This window comes from Hetaerina americana, unplaced genomic scaffold, assembly GCF_022747635.1.
Source record: "Hetaerina americana unplaced genomic scaffold, ioHetAmer1.1.p SCAF_4, whole genome shotgun sequence".
NCBI classification, from domain to species: domain Eukaryota; kingdom Metazoa; phylum Arthropoda; class Insecta; order Odonata; family Calopterygidae; genus Hetaerina; species Hetaerina americana.
The window spans coordinates 93,392,178-93,413,057 of NW_027286985.1; the positions used below are offsets into that span (position 1 = coordinate 93,392,178).

The 20,880-nt window shown below is 38.6% G+C and overlaps 1 protein-coding gene across 1 annotated transcript in view; it reads right to left on the reverse strand.

The window, feature by feature from the left end:
* The window catches only part of LOC139692511 (neprilysin-1-like), a 170,420-nt gene that overhangs the window by 25,547 nt on the left and 123,993 nt on the right, over positions 1-20,880 (reverse strand). Inside the window, exons 2-5 of the mRNA XM_071590731.1 lie at positions 16,101-16,142; positions 13,224-13,385; positions 6,784-6,867; positions 4,410-4,636 (exon numbers count right to left, since the gene is read on the reverse strand). Of these exons, the coding sequence (XP_071446832.1) occupies positions 4,410-4,636; positions 6,784-6,867; positions 13,224-13,385; positions 16,101-16,142 (515 nt within the window). The remainder of the gene's footprint in view (positions 1-4,409; positions 4,637-6,783; positions 6,868-13,223; positions 13,386-16,100; positions 16,143-20,880) is intronic.

A 20,880-nucleotide genomic window follows, 5' to 3' on the forward strand; every position in this document is an offset into this window, starting at 1 on the left:
TGAAACTCCGCTCAATCTCTTGAGCCTTCATTAAAAAACTAAGCTGCATGTAAGAGGTAGAATATTATAAAATCAATTGATTGATTATCAACTTATTTGAAAATGTTTTTTTTAATCAGGATCGTTATTTACATCATTTCCCCGAATCTTAATATTCATCAGCCTTCTGATTCATCCATCCAGCCATCATCTCTCTTTTGATTCCCATTTTAGTTGTCCCTTTCTTTTTGCTTAATTTTTAGTGTTTGTCACCATCTACCTCGAACTCATCTAATTTTTGCCAAAATAAGCATCTTCGACGACTAAAAATGAATGCAAGGAAAATCTATATGTTCTCTGCATTTACGAAGTCTGTCCCAAAATTAGTATGACTTATTTTTTCTCAGATAGACGGACGGACGGGCGGCTGTTTCTCTGACTGGGTTCGAAGGAATGGAGTCTCAGGAAAAGCTGGATGCTGGTGGTAGTTGGCCCTCGACCATTGAGGAGTGTGGATCGTTCGTTTGCGAAACCTCTATGATGTGTCCTCGATACGCTTCGTCATGAACCGGTTATTGGAACAGTGCTACTCCCTCCATTAATTTTGCTTGAAACTGGACAAAACCGGGAATAAGACTCATGATATGCTCAAGGCAGCTTATGGTCATGATGCCATGGGTGGATTTGGTGTTTTTGAATGGCGCAAGTTGTTATATAAGGGTAGAAATGTGTTGAAGACGCCGAACGTTCAGGACGTCCTCCGAACTCAAAAAGTGAGAAATATCTGGCAAAAGTGAAGAATTTGTTGGACAGGGATCGTAGATTAAGGGCTCGTATAATTTCTCATGAACTTGACATCCCTAAAAGTGATAAAAATCGACTAGTGACAGAAAGCGTGGGCATAAGAAAGGTGTGTGCAAAGTTGGTGCCGCGAGTGCTCTCAGACGAGCAAAGGAAACTCGCACGCGGATCTACCAAGAGCTTCTCGACCATGTTAGCGAGGATCCAAATTTTTTTAAGTTGCCCCAATGCTAGAATGATTTTCTGCAATGATTTGTTGATGACTGCATGATTTGTTGCAATCCATACTGAAAGGATGTCACTGCGACACGGTGGAAGCATTCTAATAAGCAGTGACGAGGGAGCGTAGCAGCATTTCGGGTGCCGTCTTCCAGAAGGCGTGGAAAACCCGCTGGCAGTGGTGTGTGAACGCACAAGGGTGCTGCTTCGAAGACTTTTGAGTGAATATATTAATTCTGGCAATACATTTTTTTAATCGAATCAGTCCTACTACTTTTGGAACAGAATTTTTTCTTCCCCATTTCAAGCCTAAAACATTTTCATTGCCACTCAGATCAAGGGACCAAAAGATTTAAGGAAACAGATGTACGAAATCCCCGAAGTTGAACGAAAGGAGTTTTTCTGATTTGTTTTCTCAACCTGGATGCGTTGGCCTTCCTTTCTCATCTTACTTCCTTTGGGTTTAAATAAACTAATTAAATCAGAAAAAACACCTGATTCTTTCAGACTCGAAGCCATGAGTGAATAGTAAATATACATGCATGATATCCACGGGGTCATTGGGCTTAAAAAAACTCGTCATCCCTATTAGAGAGGAAGCAAATGTTTGATTCGGTTTGATTAGAAAGGTAAAAGGTTTAGGAGTGGGGTATGAACAAAATCACGGGTGTAAATCTGTCTTCCGCGTAGCGTGCGAGCCTATTTTAACCAGTGGAGAAAAAAAACCAGTTAGTCACATTAAATAAATGGAAATGACATGTTTAAATATATTTTAACTTTTACGAAGGAATAAGGTTTTTTATAACATTTTTTCAAAGAAAAACAATGTTAAAGAAATATATCAACTTCTACACCCGTGAGCAGTGAATGCGTAAAACTAAAAAAACTATCGATTTAAAAAAGTGACGAATGATCAGCACAAAGAGTGTCCATGAAAACCACACATTCCTGAGCATGGTCTTGTTTATTTTTTTCGACATCATGAATCACTAACAGCAATCTTCCCAATTTTAAATCAAAAATTAAAATGAAATTAGCACGAAATTCGCCATATTTTCGGGAACTCTATCTTCTTACAACAATAGGTCCTGTTAAACATTTGCTCATTTTCATGTCAAGGTACAATTGATAATGAATATGATGGCGGACACGGATCCCCGGCACTATTCATTTCTATCGAAAATTAATGATAATAAAGGCTGAGTAATCGCAGGTTTATATAATTTGACAACGGATCAGAACTGAATTAAACCAACATATCTCTTCAAACTCCGTAATAAAGACAAGAGTTGAACTCACGACCTTAAAGGAATTAAAACTAAATTACATGGCTGGGGGAAATAAAAATGGAACTCGGGATTGGTAGTTGCTGTGGAGAATGACAGTTAATGACCAGATATACGGAAGAAAAAGTTATGGGAAAGTTAGAGTGATGGATTTTTTAAGAATAGAAGAAAATAGCATTAATTAAATCCTAATTAAAAAATCAGTGAAATCAGTATAAGATGATTTTATTAACGATTACAATCTTGGTTGCCTAACAAACTCAATTACACCCGATAGTCTCTCTATCTTTGGATCCATTACTGCGGATAGTTTCACTTAAGGGTCTGCCGTAGGTGGAAAATACCCTTTAAATCAGGAGCTTTTAGGAACACACGTATGTGAAATATAAAAGCAGATGTGATGCTCTTTCTACTACTTTTACTATTATTGAAATCGTTTTCCACTAAACTATTTTCCCATTTTGTAAGGAAATGAATATACTTGCTGCTTCGTTACTGCATTTTCTAATGGATGTGTATTAAATTCATAATTTTATTTATGCAAAACCTGCTTCAATGCTGTTCAAAACAAGGTCTGATAGCTTTTATAAGGTTTGATAAATAAAAGAGGTGCTAAGGAAGCTTTCATGTAGGATTCTCGCTCTCGGCGAATTTTTTACTTGAAATCATTCTTTTGTCCGCGGTTTATTGCTCATATCGCATAAGAAAATATTTGATTATTAGAATTTACATATGCATGGGTTTGACTTACTTCAAATGTAAAGCTACAAAATATATTTCAGAAACTAGCGCAATTTTTCAATCAAGAAAATGTATCGAAAAAAGTGTGGCTTAAACATACCTGATTGAATGTTACCATCATACGTTTCGAGATGATTTCTGCGTCCCACAGCGCTTAAAAGTTCCATTTGATTTCATTTTTTCAATTAATGGAGACACTTTAAATCCCTTAAGGAAAGTTTTTGCGTCGGATTTCGACTTTGTATGATTTTTGGTAGACTTAGGGGAGGCAGGTTGGAAAATAAGTTGTCATTGATGAAAAAAAATATTTTTTTATTACTTAAAGTTTAAAATACAATTCAAATAAAAGTTGCTTTCTATATCATCAAAGGTAGAGTAAATAATTTAACTTTAGACTTTGGGGACAATTAATGTAATCGTTGTCGTGTTCCCCTCTGTCGAACTTAATTTCCTCTAATTTTTTCCATTAGCATATCTTAAGTTACTCCAATTTATGCTCATCTTCCTGCATCCAAGAACATTTTTATGATGCATACAACGCTACACCCATATTAAAGGCGTAATTAATACTTTCTCAACTCAGGGTACCTATCGTCAGATAACTACTCCTTGGAAATTCTTCTTTAGCCAATATTATTCAACTCCTAATACCTCATAAGTATGCCTCCTTCTCCTCAAAAGTACGTAAAATTGCAAAAAGACTTACCATTAAGTTAATCTAACACAAATATAAAGGAAATACAATGTATACTTTGAATATCAACATGAATTTCTCTAACAATATGATTCTTAACGATTTTCAAGGATGTATTGCAAAATAAATAGATACGGTTGACATCATATGTCAGCAATATACACATATGCTAGTAATCACCTGAAAGTAATGCATACAGGTATTCTACTATCAAATGTATGGCAAATTAGGCGGGATCCCGAACCGGTAAGGACTAAGATTATCGAAGAGTGCTAATTACACCATAAGTTGAAGTAAGTGTGCTATTCTGTCATGATATGTATTTAATTATAGTGTATAAAGAGTAATGAGGTCTTTTGAAAAACTAAAAATACTAATTAATAATGGATACACCTTGATTGAATTCATATTCTGAAAAATTTCTGAGTCTTTTTGAGGGATAAAAAAGACCCCGTGACAAGCTCTTGAAGAATTTCCGAAGCCAACGGACTGCATTCGTGCTGACCTCCACACAAAAAAATACGAAAAAATAAAACTGAAATTGCCCAGAACGGCTTGAAGAATTGGTGAAGGTAACCAAAAGTTACCTCAAAGTCGCCTCTTTCTCTTTGAAGTCTTTGAAGAGTGACTGTACCCATGGCGTGCGCATGCACCAATTCCATGCGACTTCCTCACCCCGTCCGCCTTACCTGTATGATGTTCGCGGAGGAGTTCTTGTCGTCCGGCCCCACCCACTGCTCGATGAGTATACCCTCGTTGAACTCCTTGCGCAGTTTGCCGAGGAGACCCTCGACTCCGATGCCGGCGAGTGAGGCGGGTTCGGGGGCCTTCCACGTGGGCCCCTCGGCCACGGGCCAACCGCCGAGCAAGGTAAGGGCCCTCCGGAGAGGCTCGTCGCCAACCCTCCGAATCTGAACTGGTGCACGAAGCATTTTGGGGAGGGGGGGACGGGGTATGGAGCAGGGTGGAGGAGGGGGGTAGGAAGAGAGGAAGAGGGAGAGGTGGTGGCGTCGTCCGTTTGCAGAGGGAAGGAAAAGTTTCCGGGTGTAATGTCGGGGGGAGAGGGAAAGAAGAACATAGGATTGAGTTAGGAAACTGCTCTTAGCCTCTCTTTTTTTGGTAAAAGGCGACAAGGGTGACAAATACTTAGAGAGCTACATTGGAGAGTATAAAAAAACAAGGGAGGTAAACTTTTCAATTAGGTTAATTCACCTCTCCTTGTTTTCTTTGAGTGTAGCAACGGTCTAAATGCATTCGGAGGTGTCCGCTAAATTAAAAATGTTTGGATGCAGGACTTATCGCCTTCGAGCCGATTGGAACGGGCGTGGGATGGGAAGCGGGGCTTAATTCATTTGCGTTACGCTGAGTGCAGCCTTCGCTTTTTCGAGAGAAAAAGACTCGTTAAGACATAGAGGAGAAAGTTATTGTCCAAGAACCACTTCGGTCATTGGTGTGAAAACAACAGTGGTAAGGCTCTTCAATCCTTTAAGTGTGCCGTGAAGTGAAGATCTCCGTGCAGTGATTATGTGGATCAAGGTTTTTTTTAGATTTCCTTCCATGCTGAAGCACCTAGCAAGTTGACGATTTAGTAAGCAATCCATTCGTCTTATTCAGTCAAATTTCGGCAAGAGTACAAGGAAAGTAGCTGGAATCCTTGAAGAAAATGCCTACTCGTAAAGACTGAATAATATGAAGACAATCGAAGTTCTCATCATGCACTCGACTGAGCATCCAGATTTGCATTCTATCCGTATAACTCGAGAAAACTTTCATTGGTCCCAGTTTTTTCACATCGAACACCTAAAATTGAAGTTATTTTCATAATGTCAAGATAATAGTCGATCAGTCATATCAGTTCATTATGACAATAACAAATTTCGGTCACATGGGAATACAATTTCTTGTAAATTATTTCAATGACCAACGAAAGTACTTCCCAGCGATCTGTTGTGCAGTTATTCAGTGATCATGCTATGCTTGACGAAGATGCCCGAGCCGGCGAAATGGCTTTGCATCTACTTCCTTTCCATTTGTATTTAATCCTCTCTTAAATAAAAATTTCCCAAGGGCAATACAGGATAGCAACTGCAAGGTTATTACGGTATAGCAAAAATACCACTTGCCACCCTCAGCGTCTAGAGAATAGTTAGTTCTACTCAATTACGTGCACTTTCACTAACCTCGTGTGTTTTTTGTCAAAACCCTTTAAGACCCGAATGACCTCATTAGAATCCCTTTCAATAATGGAGTGCTCTTTGCAGTATTGTTTTTCCTGCCTTTTCTCTTTCTAAAGTTCCCCTTGCATTCCTCGTTTCCCTCCATGGGGAGACCCTCCTGCTACCTGCAGCGTTAGGTCACATTCCCTACCTGTGTCCATGGAGAAGAGACCGTTTTATGTTGCATATCCATTTGGTAGCGGAATTTTGCCTTCTTACTTTTCAGATTACACGTTAGAGATTTCACTACACTTCAGAGATTACACGTTATTGGATAAATTTCATACTGCATCCTAAGGTGCCATTATTTGTTTAATGATAGCGTATGTATTTGCATGTGTGTAGAATGAGAGGGTTTTTGCATGAATGTGTATGCCACTGTGGGTATATTTTTTCATGTATGTGTCGATCTTGCATGTGGTTGTGTTCCTTTTTACGGGAGGCGACCTAACACTCCCCACCCACCACACGCCCTTACGGAGGCTTGCAGGGTGTTATGTAGATGTAGATGAAATACACGTGCCTTTCCCGAGCCTCTTTGACTCGATGAATATGCCACCAATGTCGATTCGGTGCTGCAGACGCCAATCATCGAAGGATTGATTCGATAGCGAGCCAATCGAACCCTGTGAGTTGGCATTTCCCTGTGTAATCCTCTCCCCATCCTCACATCCCATTCCTCGTCCCTCCCCACTTCCCCAATGGAAATTCCAAGAACTTATATAGCATGCGAATGTTGAGTGTGTCTGAGATGTCGGGAGATAAATACTAAAACATTGATCCCATTAGAGCTCTAGCTGAGAAAATTACATTTCTAAACATTCAAAGTTTAATTACTTTAACTTACGGATATTCATGCATGATTTGTAAAAGGTCTTCGCTTTTCTGGTCGCGTCGTTGTCACGATTGTCGATCGGTTCCTCCAGAACACCTGTGTAAAAAAATAAACACTTTCATTGAAATAGAGAATATCATAAATGAAATAGACAAAGAGAAAATTCAACTTTCCCATTGCTCATCTTGAAAATACTTGTTTTTGTAAAATAGCTTTTACGACTTGTGACATATGGATTATTTTTCACGTAATATATTTTATATGATATTATATTTCCCGCCGTGCGAAATAAAATCGTAAGTGATATAAAGTGGGCCCCAAAATAATTTCAACCAATAATTGAATTTTTGTTACTTGCCGAATTTTCATCATTTTCATAAGATGAAATTTTAATAATAAATTAGCACTAGTAGAAAAATTAGGTTTTATTACAACATTAGTTGAAATTATTAAATTCATGGAGCAAAAAAAATGGCAATAATCGTTTGATGAAAGGGAACAAATTTTTCAACAGCCAAATTTTCAATGTCTTTTTATAATAATGGCTTAAGGCTGAATTGATTTCTGTACAATTCGAAAGTAAACGATTGAAATAAAAAAATATGACCCAAAATACTTCCCTTTTAATATTTCATTCTACATAAAGGCTAATTGAGCATAGGAAAAATATATTAACTTGCCTTTTCCAAGGATGTAAGGCGTAAAATTTATTACTATGAGATGCGTATAACGTGACTTGTTCTCTCTCTCTCTGTTCTCTCTCAAGTTTACTCGGAAGCTAAGAGAAATGAAATTTTTTGACACCATCACTCTTAATAAAATATTTGAGGGCCAAGTTCTCAATTATGTGACGTCATTCAAAGCAGCAGTGCGTTATTTATTACGTGAATAATAGGTAAAAATTATTTCTGTTCAAGAAGCTTAAGGGAATATATCAAATGAATGTAAGTAATGACTTAATCAGCCCATAAAGCGTTTTAATGTGAAGCCTTCAAATTATACATTAACCCCGGCGTATTAATCTAGCAAGGGAGGCCGGGATATTTATTCTTTCCTTCTTGTCTCCATGAGAAACGCAAGCTATGCAAATTTAAGGCATTACTGGAAAACGTTGATGTAATCTAAACGGTGGTATATAGCGTTAGCAAGACAGGAACCAGCTCCTTTAAATGCTAAATTGTAAGTAGAGCTAAAATATTTATATCAAGGCTTTAATGACAGTAAATACATCTATACATCTTGAAACAAAGCACAAATGTTACTTTTACGATTGATTTTAAAGCGAGAATGGCATTTGACTTACAACTTTGAAAAATTAGTCCCCGTTTTTTCCGTACCGGACCAGAGAAAGATACCGTAACTTCATTACCGCTATTAAAACCTACATGAACCTTTTTTATTACTTTCTGAGAAGATCTATATCACCTCTATTATGAGCTACCCCTGGGCATGAACTGTAACTGACAAACGTTGGACGCGAGGATAAGGATTATCAGGCATCAGATTAGCATCTGCAAACGTAAATAAATCTATTATATCATCATCATCATACTTTCATTAATTTCCAGTCGTGTTATGTCGCGTTAGAGCAGAGAGAGAAAGAGAAAGATCCCGCATTTTAAGTCACGTACTGCAAAAAATACTCACCGTGGTTCGCATCATTTTGATGGTTTATGGTACAACCTAAGTAAAAGGACGCGACGTTAAATGTTATTCACAGACATTGGGAAGTAAGAAGCCGTTGAATTAACTTAATCAGATATGACCACTCCCCGTTGCTGGTTTCACCTAAGATCGGATTGGTCACATGGTGGCGGTGATTCTTATTGTGGATGAAAGTTAAATCGACGCCATGCGGAACCTCAATGAATCACGGGCAAGGAAATAACACTATGCGAATCTTTTACCCAGTGTCCAGGGAAAAATATCCCCCTAAGAGCCTGCGTTACATATAAAATCTAGTAGGCCTCAAGTGTCTCGACATTTTAAATGACTGTAGATAGAAGACAAGTTTCCTCGGGAAAAAGAAAACATTTCACCCCCATAATTATTCTGCAGGTAAGCATACGTTATGGAATCATGAGGACTTGGAGAAAGCGAATTAAGGAGAAGTAAAGTCAACCGACTTATGTTAGACTTTGCGTTCCCCTAAAAAATTAAAGCCTGGCAAATTGAATCCGGCTAAGTGAAATAAGAATAAATTATCAATTAATTCTCAAAATGATTTTACTTCCGTGAAAACTCAAGTCAAAAGAATTTTTCTTCTGCTCAAAGAAAAGAATGATCCATTACAAGAAACTGATGAACAGTTTGATTTCTTTAAATTAATCCCTCACCAACATCCTCGCCTACCAACCCAGAGGTCGCTGATTCAATTCTCGACTAGGTGGATTTTTCTATATCTAGGCCTTGGGTGCTTGTAATTGTATCTATTGTTATGTCATTGCTTAAAGTCAGATGTAAAGACCAAAGTGCTGGGTTCGGATTAATGTGGAATAAATAAAATAAACAAATTGTTAGAGTATTAGTATCTTGATGTGTTAGAATCCATTTGCCTCCCATTTATTCTAATACAATATTATTCTTAATAATCCTCTTTTGCATGAAGAATTAAATTTTAGCCCGCCAAGAACTACGATAACATAAAATAATATAAAAATTCAAATTCAATAGAATCATAAATTTACAAATTGATAACTCGAAACATTAACATTTTAGCTTTACACACGAACGTATTAGCGTTTTATGAACCTATTATTGGAGCCAAATATGTGATGTATAGCGGCATTTAATTGAGATAGGCAGGGTAATTAACGCAAAATCAATTCCAAGTGCTCTTATAGTTTTTTTGACGTGTCCGATGAACCTGAAAAAAATCAAAAGAATAGTTGGAAGATTAGGAGTTTTGGGGGAAAGGAGAGGAACGGTTTGGCGCCAGAAAGGAGATCAAACAAGTGGAAGCGGATGTTTGGCAAATACGTAAAAGAAAACCTCACTGTGCCAAAATAATGCCAACTTCGTCTTCTACAAACAGATATAAAACCAGCAGCAATAAATGCATTCTCTTTCGCGTTTAAAATATTTTTTGCCCATTATTTGTTCGCTTAGAAATTTATTTGATTGAAAAATGAAGGGTAGAGTTCGGTTTGAAAAACCGGTGGGTAACGTCTTAAAAATTTTCATCCTCACTCACATGATCTTAAAGCTCATCGCAGATCCACGTGCGAGGTTTTTTCGTTCGTCTGAGAGCACTCGCGGCACCAACTTCGCAAACATCTTTCTCATGCCCATATTTTCGGTCGCAAGTCGATTCTTATCACTTTTACGGATGCCAAGTTCATTAAAAACCACGCGAACACTGCCATCTCTGTCCAACAAAGCCTTTGTTCTTGCTGTATTTTTGCCATTTTCCGAGTTCGAAGGGCGTCCTGAACGTTCGGTATCTTCAAAATATTCTCTACCCTCCCGAAACAACTTGTGCCATTCAAAAATACCCAAACCATCCATGAGAGTATTACCATAATCTGTCTTGAGCATGTCAAGAGTCAAGACTTTCGGTTTTGCCCAGTTTTACACAACATTTGATGGCAGAGCGCTGTTTGAATAACGGGTGCATGACGGAGCGTAACGAGGTCACGTCGTAGAGGTTTCGCAAACGATCGATCCGCACTCCGCGATGGCTGAGAGCTAACTGCCACCTACCTCCAGCCTTTCCTGAGACTCCCATCCCTCGAACCCAGCCAGAGAAACCGCCGTCCGTCCGTCCATCTATCTGGGAAAAGATAATTCGTACTACTTTTAGGACAGACCTTGAACTTCTACATGTTCGTCGCTTCTCTTGTCCGTCCATATTTTTTCTTTTTATACTTCTCCAAATCCAAATTTCCAATCCTTCCAACCAAGCCTCTTTCCCAATGTCCAAGTTTCACATCCATATAGTAAAGTACTCCAAATAAGCATTTTTACAAAGCCAGGAACCTATGCCATCATCCCCTACGTCGCCGGCACAAGCGAAAAGATCTCGAGGGTCCTGAAGAAGAAAGACATTGTCACAAGATTTAACTGCGTGACAAAAATAAGCCAGATAATTCCAAGGCCCAAGGACAAGATCCCGAAAGGTCTTCTCGAAGGTGTGTACCGCGTGCCTTGCTCTTGCGGCAAATCGTATATCGGCGAGACATGCAGGTCCATGAAGACCCGCCTGCAAGAACACAAGAGGGCAACAAAGAATAAGAAATTCAGCCTATCAGCAGTCGCCGAGCATGCCTGGAGCGAACCCGGACACGACATCAAATTTGACGAAGCCGCGATAATCACCAAGGAAAGAAGATACTATCCTCGGCTGATTAAAGAATCATTTGAGATCACAAAAACGCCGAGAAATTTCAACCGGGAAGACGGTTACCACCTGACGAACGCCTGGAAGAGAGTGTTCCAGAAACCAACCAATCACAACGCAGCAGCGAGAGAGCAAGGGCTATATAAGTGAAGCCAAAATGATATCGGAACTTCGACCTGAAGACGCCTGGTGGAATCCAGGCGAAACTGTCGTCAAGCATGACTACCAACGCGGCGGGAACCCGAAAAATGGAGACATCCACGAATTCTATTAATATATTTGAGTGATTCTGCCGGGGTCACAATATTATCTGCAAACCTAATAAGGTGTATCTTTCTTCCATTTATATGTATACCTATTTTTTCTCCTTCATTGTCTCTGCAGCCCCTTCAATATATAAGTTAAATTGATAGGGCAAAAGTGTAAATTATAGCCTTACTCCTTTTCTAATCTTTGCTTCTTTCTCACATCCCTTTACTTCTATAAAAGTGGTTTGATTCTAGTACAGCTGAAATATAAGCTTCCTGGCTTTGTAGTCAATTCCTTTTCTCCTCATGGTTTCAAACAAATTTCCAGTCTACGGTATTGAAGGCTTTTTTTCAAATCAATGAAGGTAAGGAGGCTTGACGATGGCACCAAAAAAATGAGATTATTTTGTTTTCGTTTAATATTGTAGAACTTGAAGAAGTAGCGCTAATCATGAAGATTCAAATGTGTAAAAAGAGAGTATTCGGGGAGAACCCTTCCCTAGGGCCGTGTTCACTCAGACAGTAGACATACAGGTATTTGAATAAGTCAGGGTTTAAGTAGCATTGAAAGCTCCCGTGATCTATGCAATGTCGCATTTGTGAAGCATGACGCCGAATAAACCTTTTTGGGTTAAATAAATAAACCTAAAATAAGGCTTGCTCGCAGAGAGCTTTTACCACCCAGAGGTCCCGGGTTCAAAATCTGGAGGCGACAGATCTTGTTCAATTGTATCTCGATCCCTACTTGAGGTGCTTTGAGGAGGGCACTTTGAGTGAGTACGCCGTCCATCGGATGGGACGTTAAGCCGCGAACTCCTTAGCGCCTTTCGTTAAGAGTAAGTTGATTCCAATGCCGGGTTTCTCTCCACCCTTCCTCCATTCTCTGAACAGCTCTGATGTCCTCGGCTATCAAAGCATTAACTTTTTTTGAAATAAGAAACATTTTTACCCTTTCCTGCGTGAACTCTAAAATAGAGAAACTTGAAGTTGACTTTCATTCCGACGTACAATATGACGGACGCTTCCACAAGTGCTTTCAGAAACCACATAACCAGTTATAGGGAAACGACCAGTTAGAGGCGAAATACTCTTTGCGTCTCAGGTGTTTTCTGCCAATTTACCAATATAATTTTTCTTATAATCAAAGGTAAATAGGCGCTTAATTGAAATATAATTCTTCAGTTTCGACTCCGTATAGAACTTTAGACAGGATTTCGATATCTGTCTGCACGGTAAAGTGGCAAAGCCTTTTCGAGTAAATCAGGATCATGAAAAATCACGATAGGAAAATAAAAACCCCATGCGCAAATGGGACGCAAAAGGATTTTTTCAAGGTACTTAACTCATAAAAGGTAAAGGTTTTGATTGGGGGATTTGCTTTGGGATAAATCAGCTATCGCGATTTTATATCAAGTAGTATAGAAAACTTAGAAAGCTTTAACTATCTACGTTTCGTCAAAGGCCCAATTGTAAATATTGCCACATTTGGAGGACAATAATATGTCAAACAGACGTGCCGGAGAAAAACAGGTCTGTTTTTTTTCAAAAATAGCTTCGAGTAAGGGAAAACCTTAAATTTAAAAGAAATTCTTGTTCAAAAAGTTTTCAAATAAAAGAATTTACGCATGAGTTAACCATTATGCTGGTATGTGCACTCGGAGGTGTCTGCAATTAGTTCCGCGCCATGGTTTGACATGGTATCATTAGGAGCAGGGAAAAGAGATGTCAAATCCGTTAACACAAGATCTAAGCACCCAATTCTCATTCTTCTGTCGAGCACGATTGGTGCTCTAGACTATCCTCACCCCAAAGGACCGGTCTTTTTATCTAAAATGCACGGAACATGCACTTTTCTGGTGACTGACCTTTGAGTATGACTTGGAGCTGGTCGGCGAGGACCTCGAAGGTGCTGATACTGCTACGGTCCTCTGGGATAACGTGCTTCTTATTCCACGTGCCGCAGGCGAACTGGAAGAAGTCGTGGCATGGGTCCGCCGAGAAGTCCATGGCGGAGAGGAGGGAGGCCGCTGCGGGGAGTGGGAAGGGGGAAGACGGTTGGCCAGCCAATTGAAGGGGAGGTGGGAGAGAGAGAGGCAGGAATGATACTCAGAAAAGTAAAGCCCTTTTTAAAACCTTCCTGAAGGTACACGGAATTCCGTGCTATTCCGTGCATCGATGTTTAATGCCAACATTTAAGATGCACTCATAGAACAAATGAAGGATAGCCTTTGTTATCACATTAACGTATTAACGTTATTTATAGGTATATTGAACTATTACTCTTAGGCCTAACTGAACTATTACCCTTGGACTATATAAATTTACCGATGATTTGTTCTCACTTCCTATCTAGTAGAAATAAAGTCATACATTTGTTATGTCTGAAAACATAGCCAGTAGAAATGCTATTATGCTAACTATTTGGTAAATCATTATGATATCTACCTGTGGATGACCGTCTTGATATTATATGTCTAAGGATTTAACTTGATTTAAGCTCCACTCTTGCTATATTTCCTCTATTGAAAGAAACAGGTATCATACCTGTATAACATTAAAATATACATTTACAGCGGAAAGATATAATGCTTAAAATAAATAGACGCTACTCATATTATTTAAAGTAAATTTTACTTTAATGTATTTCAAATTTTTCACATTCTGTTCGCCCTAATAAATTGAATATGAAGGCCTTTATTCTTTTAAGGTTTAACCTTTCGAAAGTTAATTTCTTCAAAATGCAGCATCTGAAAAACTAACTTCGGTTCCAATATTGCATGAAATGGATTCAAACAATCACGTTATGAATTTCAGTATCGTTTATCTTAGCATCGAAATTTTCAGAATATCTTACATAAATGAACCTGTGGACAGAGCCACATAAAAAAACGAAACTTCTCTTTTAACGGCAGCTTGACTGAAAATGAAATCAGTAGTACATCATTCTAAAACAAAGCGAAAGTAAATACAATAATCTTTATTTACTGAAAGTGAACTTTTTAAGGAAACTGAATTTTTATTCTATTCAAATGGTTAAGAGCCAATTGACAAATTTCTAAGGTCAAAATATGCAAGTATGGCATTTTTTTCAAATATCTATCTGAGAGTCCACTCCGTAAATAACATTTACAAAAACCCTGCAATCTAACGAAAAATGATTATTAGAATACTGAAACCCCTCTTAGAGGAAGTTCAGACTTGACGATTAGCCAGGGGACAGGGGACCAGGGGGCTGGGTATAATTTGGATTCCTCTTACATATAATGAAAAGAAGCTATGCGTGTATTTTCAAGCACAAGGAATCGTGAGTAGTCTACCCTACCAAATCGGCATCATACGCCCCCAAGATGGTGCAAAACAGCGTCATGGTCAATCTATTGCGTTTTTACCGGTAAGAATCAACTCTGGGAAGAAGATATTTCCATGGCAATCTTTCTTGATCAGCGTATCATTTCAAAAAAGCAAGTTTTCAATTAATAAAACAACAAAAATTAAATATTATAGGTATTAAACTATAAATTCCCTCGTTTTTATATTAACTCTTTGTGAAATGATAAAAAGTATATGTTTTGTTAAAAAAATTATTTCAGCTTTAAAGTAGCTGTGTCAATACTTTTCACGCCTTTTTGCTGGTGTCTCCTCAAACTGACAGTTTCTTTCTATATCCGACGAGAGAATTATGGGGCTTCTTGCAACATATTTCATACATTTAAAAAATATATCAAGAGAAGATCCATTTTTCATGCCTTTAGAAATCAGCTTTTAATTTTAGCTATACCATAGGTTATTAATTACAGGACATTTCAATGCAAACCTTAAGCTGTAAAAATATTAAACTAATAACATTAGACGGATTTTTTCAATATTAATCGTAATGAATTATGATTTATAATTGTTCCCGAGCCAAAGATAGTAGTATACAGTGATATTTTTGCGAGTACTAACGTGGATGCTGCGAATCTGATGACGACGCAGAGCAGAGCGAATGAGAACTCATTCGTTAAAAATTCATCGTATTCTTCATCATTAGCTGCGACCTTTTGCGCTACATTTAGAGGATTTTTCAGTCCATCATTTGCCTTGAAACCCGTAAAGACTTCTTAGAAATTGCGAAAATTTTGGCCGGCGTATAGCACAACTATTTTTTCCTGGCTTAATTCACTTTTCTACACATATAAAAAGATTATATTCTTGCATGTATATATAAATATTTATAAATAAATAAATATATATATATATATAATTATATGTATATTTAAAGTAAATATATAAATATATGTAAAATAAAGATATAAAAGTCATCTATGTCGATAAGTAAAAATAAATTACTATCATTAATTTATCCACCTCGATTTCTATTTAATTTTGAGTTAATTTCTCACAAATTTCTCTTTTACGTTACCAATTCTTACTTATCCATTAATTTTCATTTACATAAAAAATTGAAGGCTTCAGTGAGGCTTTGGTTAATTGGAGAGACGAAATTTAATGAAAAAGTTCGTTGCTCGTACGAAAATTGGATAAAGGCAAAGCATCTAAATATTTCTCAGCACCGTAAAAAAGTTCACTTTTAAAAACTCTTAAAATAATTGATTTGATCATTTCTTGTCCTAAATGTGTTGTTGTATTAAACTTCACTTACTCATGAATAGAATATGCCGGAAATCGACGCATAACTATTTTTAGCATATAATAGACTGGATTTTCTTGTTTGTTAGCTTGGCGTAATGGGAAGGACTCACCTGTTTTGACGCATTCTTCGGTCAAGCATACGTCGTTTGACCCTGGAAGGAAAAGGGACAGCATTTAGAGAACATCCAAAAATCGGCGACTTTTGAATACAATTAAACAATGTTTGTATAAAAATTATCGGGAAAAATATTTTCCTGACGTGCGCGTGAAGTGCTGATTTCAGACCGTCGGTTAAGTGTGCCAATATGATCTGCGATCATATTGGCACACTTAGACGACAGTGCATACATTGCCACTGACAATTTGGAGAGGCGAAAGATCTGCGCTTAACTAGTCCCAAAGGTCTTTGGACGGAAGATCAAGAGCAGAGTCGAGGTTCTGTTTGCGAAGACATTCTTAAACGGCATCGCGACGATTCCCCAACCCCCTAATAGTCACGACTTGGCACCAGTAGACTATTTCCTATTCTCAAAAGTGAGTTCCTCCCTACTTCAAAGGACACCACCATGGGACCCTAAGGACCATAATTCAAATAAGTTTGCTCACGTACCATTAAGCACCTATCTGGAATCCACCTACCAGGTAGTCTTCGAGTCGTGGAAAATCTGGTGGAAAAAGTGTGTCGATGCTCAAGCGATATACTTTGTATATAGTACTTTGAAGAATTTTGAGGCATTGCACTTGCAATATATGAAATAAATCTATTTTTTCTAAAATTTTCCCGGTAATGTTTATTAAACCTTGTATGTTGATGGCTTATATAGTGCTTAATATATATAATTACTCATATTTATTGATTGATATTATTTATGAAAATTTATACACACAAAAAATGCATCCAGAGCGGATGAGGACCCTCTAAACGTTTTTGACAACAGGAGAGATTGATCGACCAGCATCCACACCTAGTTCCGCGGAAGGGATAAGAAGAAGGTGCAGGTGAATTGCGGTGAGAATCCGTTTTGTAATTTTGAACGAGTGAAACGAGGTCGCCTCTGATGTACGAAAATTCATCTCGGCTGTCTCGCGCAGAAAGAAAACGAGGTGGCACTCTTCGGTTTTGCAACCAGTTAGTATCCGGGTTTCCCTTCGGACGCTCCGAGGCGAGCTGGAGAGTGTAATATCCCCTGGAGTGGAGAGGTGAGGGCAGGACATCCACAAAAATGCATTCCTGGAGTCTCCGTGCGACCGGCCGTCGTAAATTGAGGGAAGGGTTGAGGCGTGATTGATTGGATGGCCCGCCCGCAATGCTGAAATTGGCAGAACTCGGCTCACGTGAAAGATCTCAGCGATAGTTGGAGGGGGGGGAGGGGTCGTTTTCATTACAGCTGTCATCCGTCTTCCATCGTTTCGGGGATGTTGTCTCTGAATGGGACTACTTTTTATTTGACGGAGGCACATTCGCGAACAGTGAACGAGCCAATTGTTTTACGACCTCCCCTCCCGGCAAAATGAAATGTGAGAGAGGCATAAAATAGAGCTGCGATCGACCAAATAATAAAATAATCCATTAATTTAACCGTTAGCATCACGAGTGGAACCAAGAATGGCTTATTCCAAGCAAGGGGACATGGCGAATCAACACGGCGCTTCGTTACGCTCTCAATCTATTATATAATCCATGGATAGATTTCAATTCAAACATTTGAACCAAACCACTCTACATGAGTAGGTACGGAGGAGAGGAAATAATAAAACCCGTTTTTGAAAAAATGCTGAAATGAGTAGGATTCTATTACTGGTCTTTATTAAAAATTTAATTGAGAATTCGCTTCAATAACCCAGGACAAGCTTGTAAGAAATAATGTGCTAACGATGCGGCGGGGTTGTAAAATGTTCGAGAAATAGAGCACTTCGGAGCATCAAAATCAGTGTAGTATTCTCAGTAACCAAGAAATCTCTTAAGATGTGATGGAAAACTCTATTGAATATGCATGCAAGATTAAAAATGTTGACCAACATTTCCTGGAGCGAATGAGAAAAATACATGTGGATTTTTCTGGATGCCGAAAACGGCGTCGCGTGAATTTAATGTACATTTTTTTTCAATCAGCCGATTCCGTTGGTGGGTAATGCAATAAATACGAGACTTGCTTCCAAACATTCAAGGGGAGAGAGGCTCGGGTGGCCAGTGATTAACCGCGAGCAATTCAGGTGTTTGGCATCTCGTCCTTCCACCGACAGATGGCCTCCGCTAGAGGGCAGTCGGGGGACGGGTTTCCGTCGCATAAATGTTAACTCCATTTGGGAGCAACAACCGGGGCACCATCTTGCCGGGGATAATGCGGGTGCAGCGTGGATGACCATGCACCACCCACATGGGCACTGTCTGATCAATAGGATGATGGTGCTCAAAAACAAATTTTAAATTCACCAATTAACTGAGAGATGGTGCCAGTAGTCACAGTGAAATAAATAAACAAATTTGATTTTTCCTATAAAATTAAAATCTGTAATTACCTGTGAAATTAAAACTTATTAGTTCGACCAACTTAAACTACTCTTCATTATCAATATTCTATTACATTTAAATTTTATGCAATTCGCACCTTTTCATATAGAATGGCCTCGAATAGTTTAATTTCAAAATATTTGGATTATATATTCCCAAATGGTACCGTGGAATCAGAGAATTGAAGCTTTATTGCTAGGTTCGAGATCAGTTTTGAATTTCCTCCTTGAAAATGAGTGATTGGGGGGTTGTCCTTAAAGCTTTTTAAGCTCGCGAAAGACCGTTTCTGTGAAAGATAACCATTCAGTGTATGAACCTCATTCCGTCTACGTTTTCTTCATCCAATAGCATTTCTTTTCAACTGTCTGCACGCTCTGAGATGAAGTGTAAACATCCTGAGAAATGATATATGTACATATAATAATGATATAAAATTTAATTTCATCAAATTAAAAAAATAATTAGCCATTTCCCATGCACTAATACAATTTTAGTACACAGTGTTTTGTTGATTTCAAAGAGCTATAATTCAGATAAAAAGATTATGGGCTTGAATTTTTATTTATTTGTGCATCAAAATGGATTTAGAATACACATTTCACTTGTGTTGACGTCACTCGGCCAGGTCGGTGCCCTCTCTTTCATCAGAGAGCGTATCCCGGTTGTTTACAAGATCCGCTTCTTCTGAGAAATGCATTCACACCTCGAAGGACCGCATTCTAACATTGGACCCACGCGGACCAACAATCATTAACTGTGTACGGCCTATAATTATGTACAAGTACCCTTCTAAACAAGCTATCCCACTCCCTTTCTCCTTCTCTCCCTCTCAAATATCATCATCGTTTATTTTAAAGAGGAAGTACTCAACGGTAGCCAGGAACAATGTAAAGTCCATAAATACGAGGGTCATCCGGAAAGTAGTACCCGTTCGTGAAATAAAGACACAAAAGTAAATATTAACAAACATAAAAAATTTTATTTGAAAGAGGATACTTTAAACTACTTCTCAACATAATCTCCAAGCAAATTAAGGCATTTGTCATAACGTGTGACAAGTTTCTGTATTCCTGCTGCATAGTCCTTCGCCGCCAGCTCATTGAGATACGCGAGGGACCCATCTTGCACAAATTTTTGCATAATGCAGATGGTGTTTAACAATTTCATGAACAATTGTTCGAGAAACATTGGGAAAATGCTCACAGATGTCATCAATTGTGACGCGCCGATCGTTCCTCACGAATTCGTCAACTGAGCTCACCAGTTGGTCTGTAATGACAGACGGTCTCTCCGAACGCTCATCGTCGTGTGTGTTCCCCCTCCCCATGTTGAAGTTGCGACACCACCGCCGAACAGACGACTCGTCCATTACATTGTCTCCATACACCTCCTTTAATTGGCGATGAATATCACATGGGCGAACGTTTCTTGCATTGAGGAATTTAATCACTGCCCTCACTTCACAACTGGCGGCGTTCTCAATTTTTTTAAACATTGTAAACAATCACAGAAACAACACAGGCAATGCTAGCGTCACGCAACTTGGCTCAGAGAAGGCAGACAAGCCACTGAAGCTATCTGACCTCGTCCAGCGGCTACTCGCGTCGTCAGCACTTCATGCGGCACGAACGGGTACTACTTTCCGGATGACCCTCGTATATAAAAACACGAATGTAGATTTGTAGAATACTGAGACACATAGGACACTAACAATATGTTATTTGACGTTTCGACAGCACAGCTGTCGTCTTCAGAATCTTGTCTACAAATCTACATCTGTTTATATATATATATATATATATATATATATATATATATACATATATATATGTATATATATATATGTATATGTATATATGTACATATACCCACATATATAGGTTAGTATACTGAGAGTGGCTGAAAGACGACAACGAGGAACAGCAGAGCAGCTTGAATTCACTCGATCCGCCAGGGATGCCACCGCGCGTACTGCAATCGAAAATCGTCGTGGCAGTTATCCTGTTGGTGTTCGGTGGCCCCCTTTCCACGCGGTTAAAATGGATCGTGGGGTGCAAGATGCATGAGGAAATAGAGGGAATATATGTAGAATGGCTAATGACCTACCACCCCTTGCCACACATTCTAGCGGCGAATTTCGGGGTATTATGTAGATGCAGATATTGCGAAATATCAACCAGTCAAACCTTTGCAAGGTCACGAGGCTTGCAGTGAACAAATTAATGAGTAACACCGTAGAAGCAACAATATTGACGGAACATTTCAAAAGTGAAGATATTCTCGCATTCCTGTGACTCCAACGAATATCCCATTTCTGTTTTAGAGTTTGTAGTTCCATAATTGAATGGGGTTTCCAATCATCATCAACAAAGCTCAGG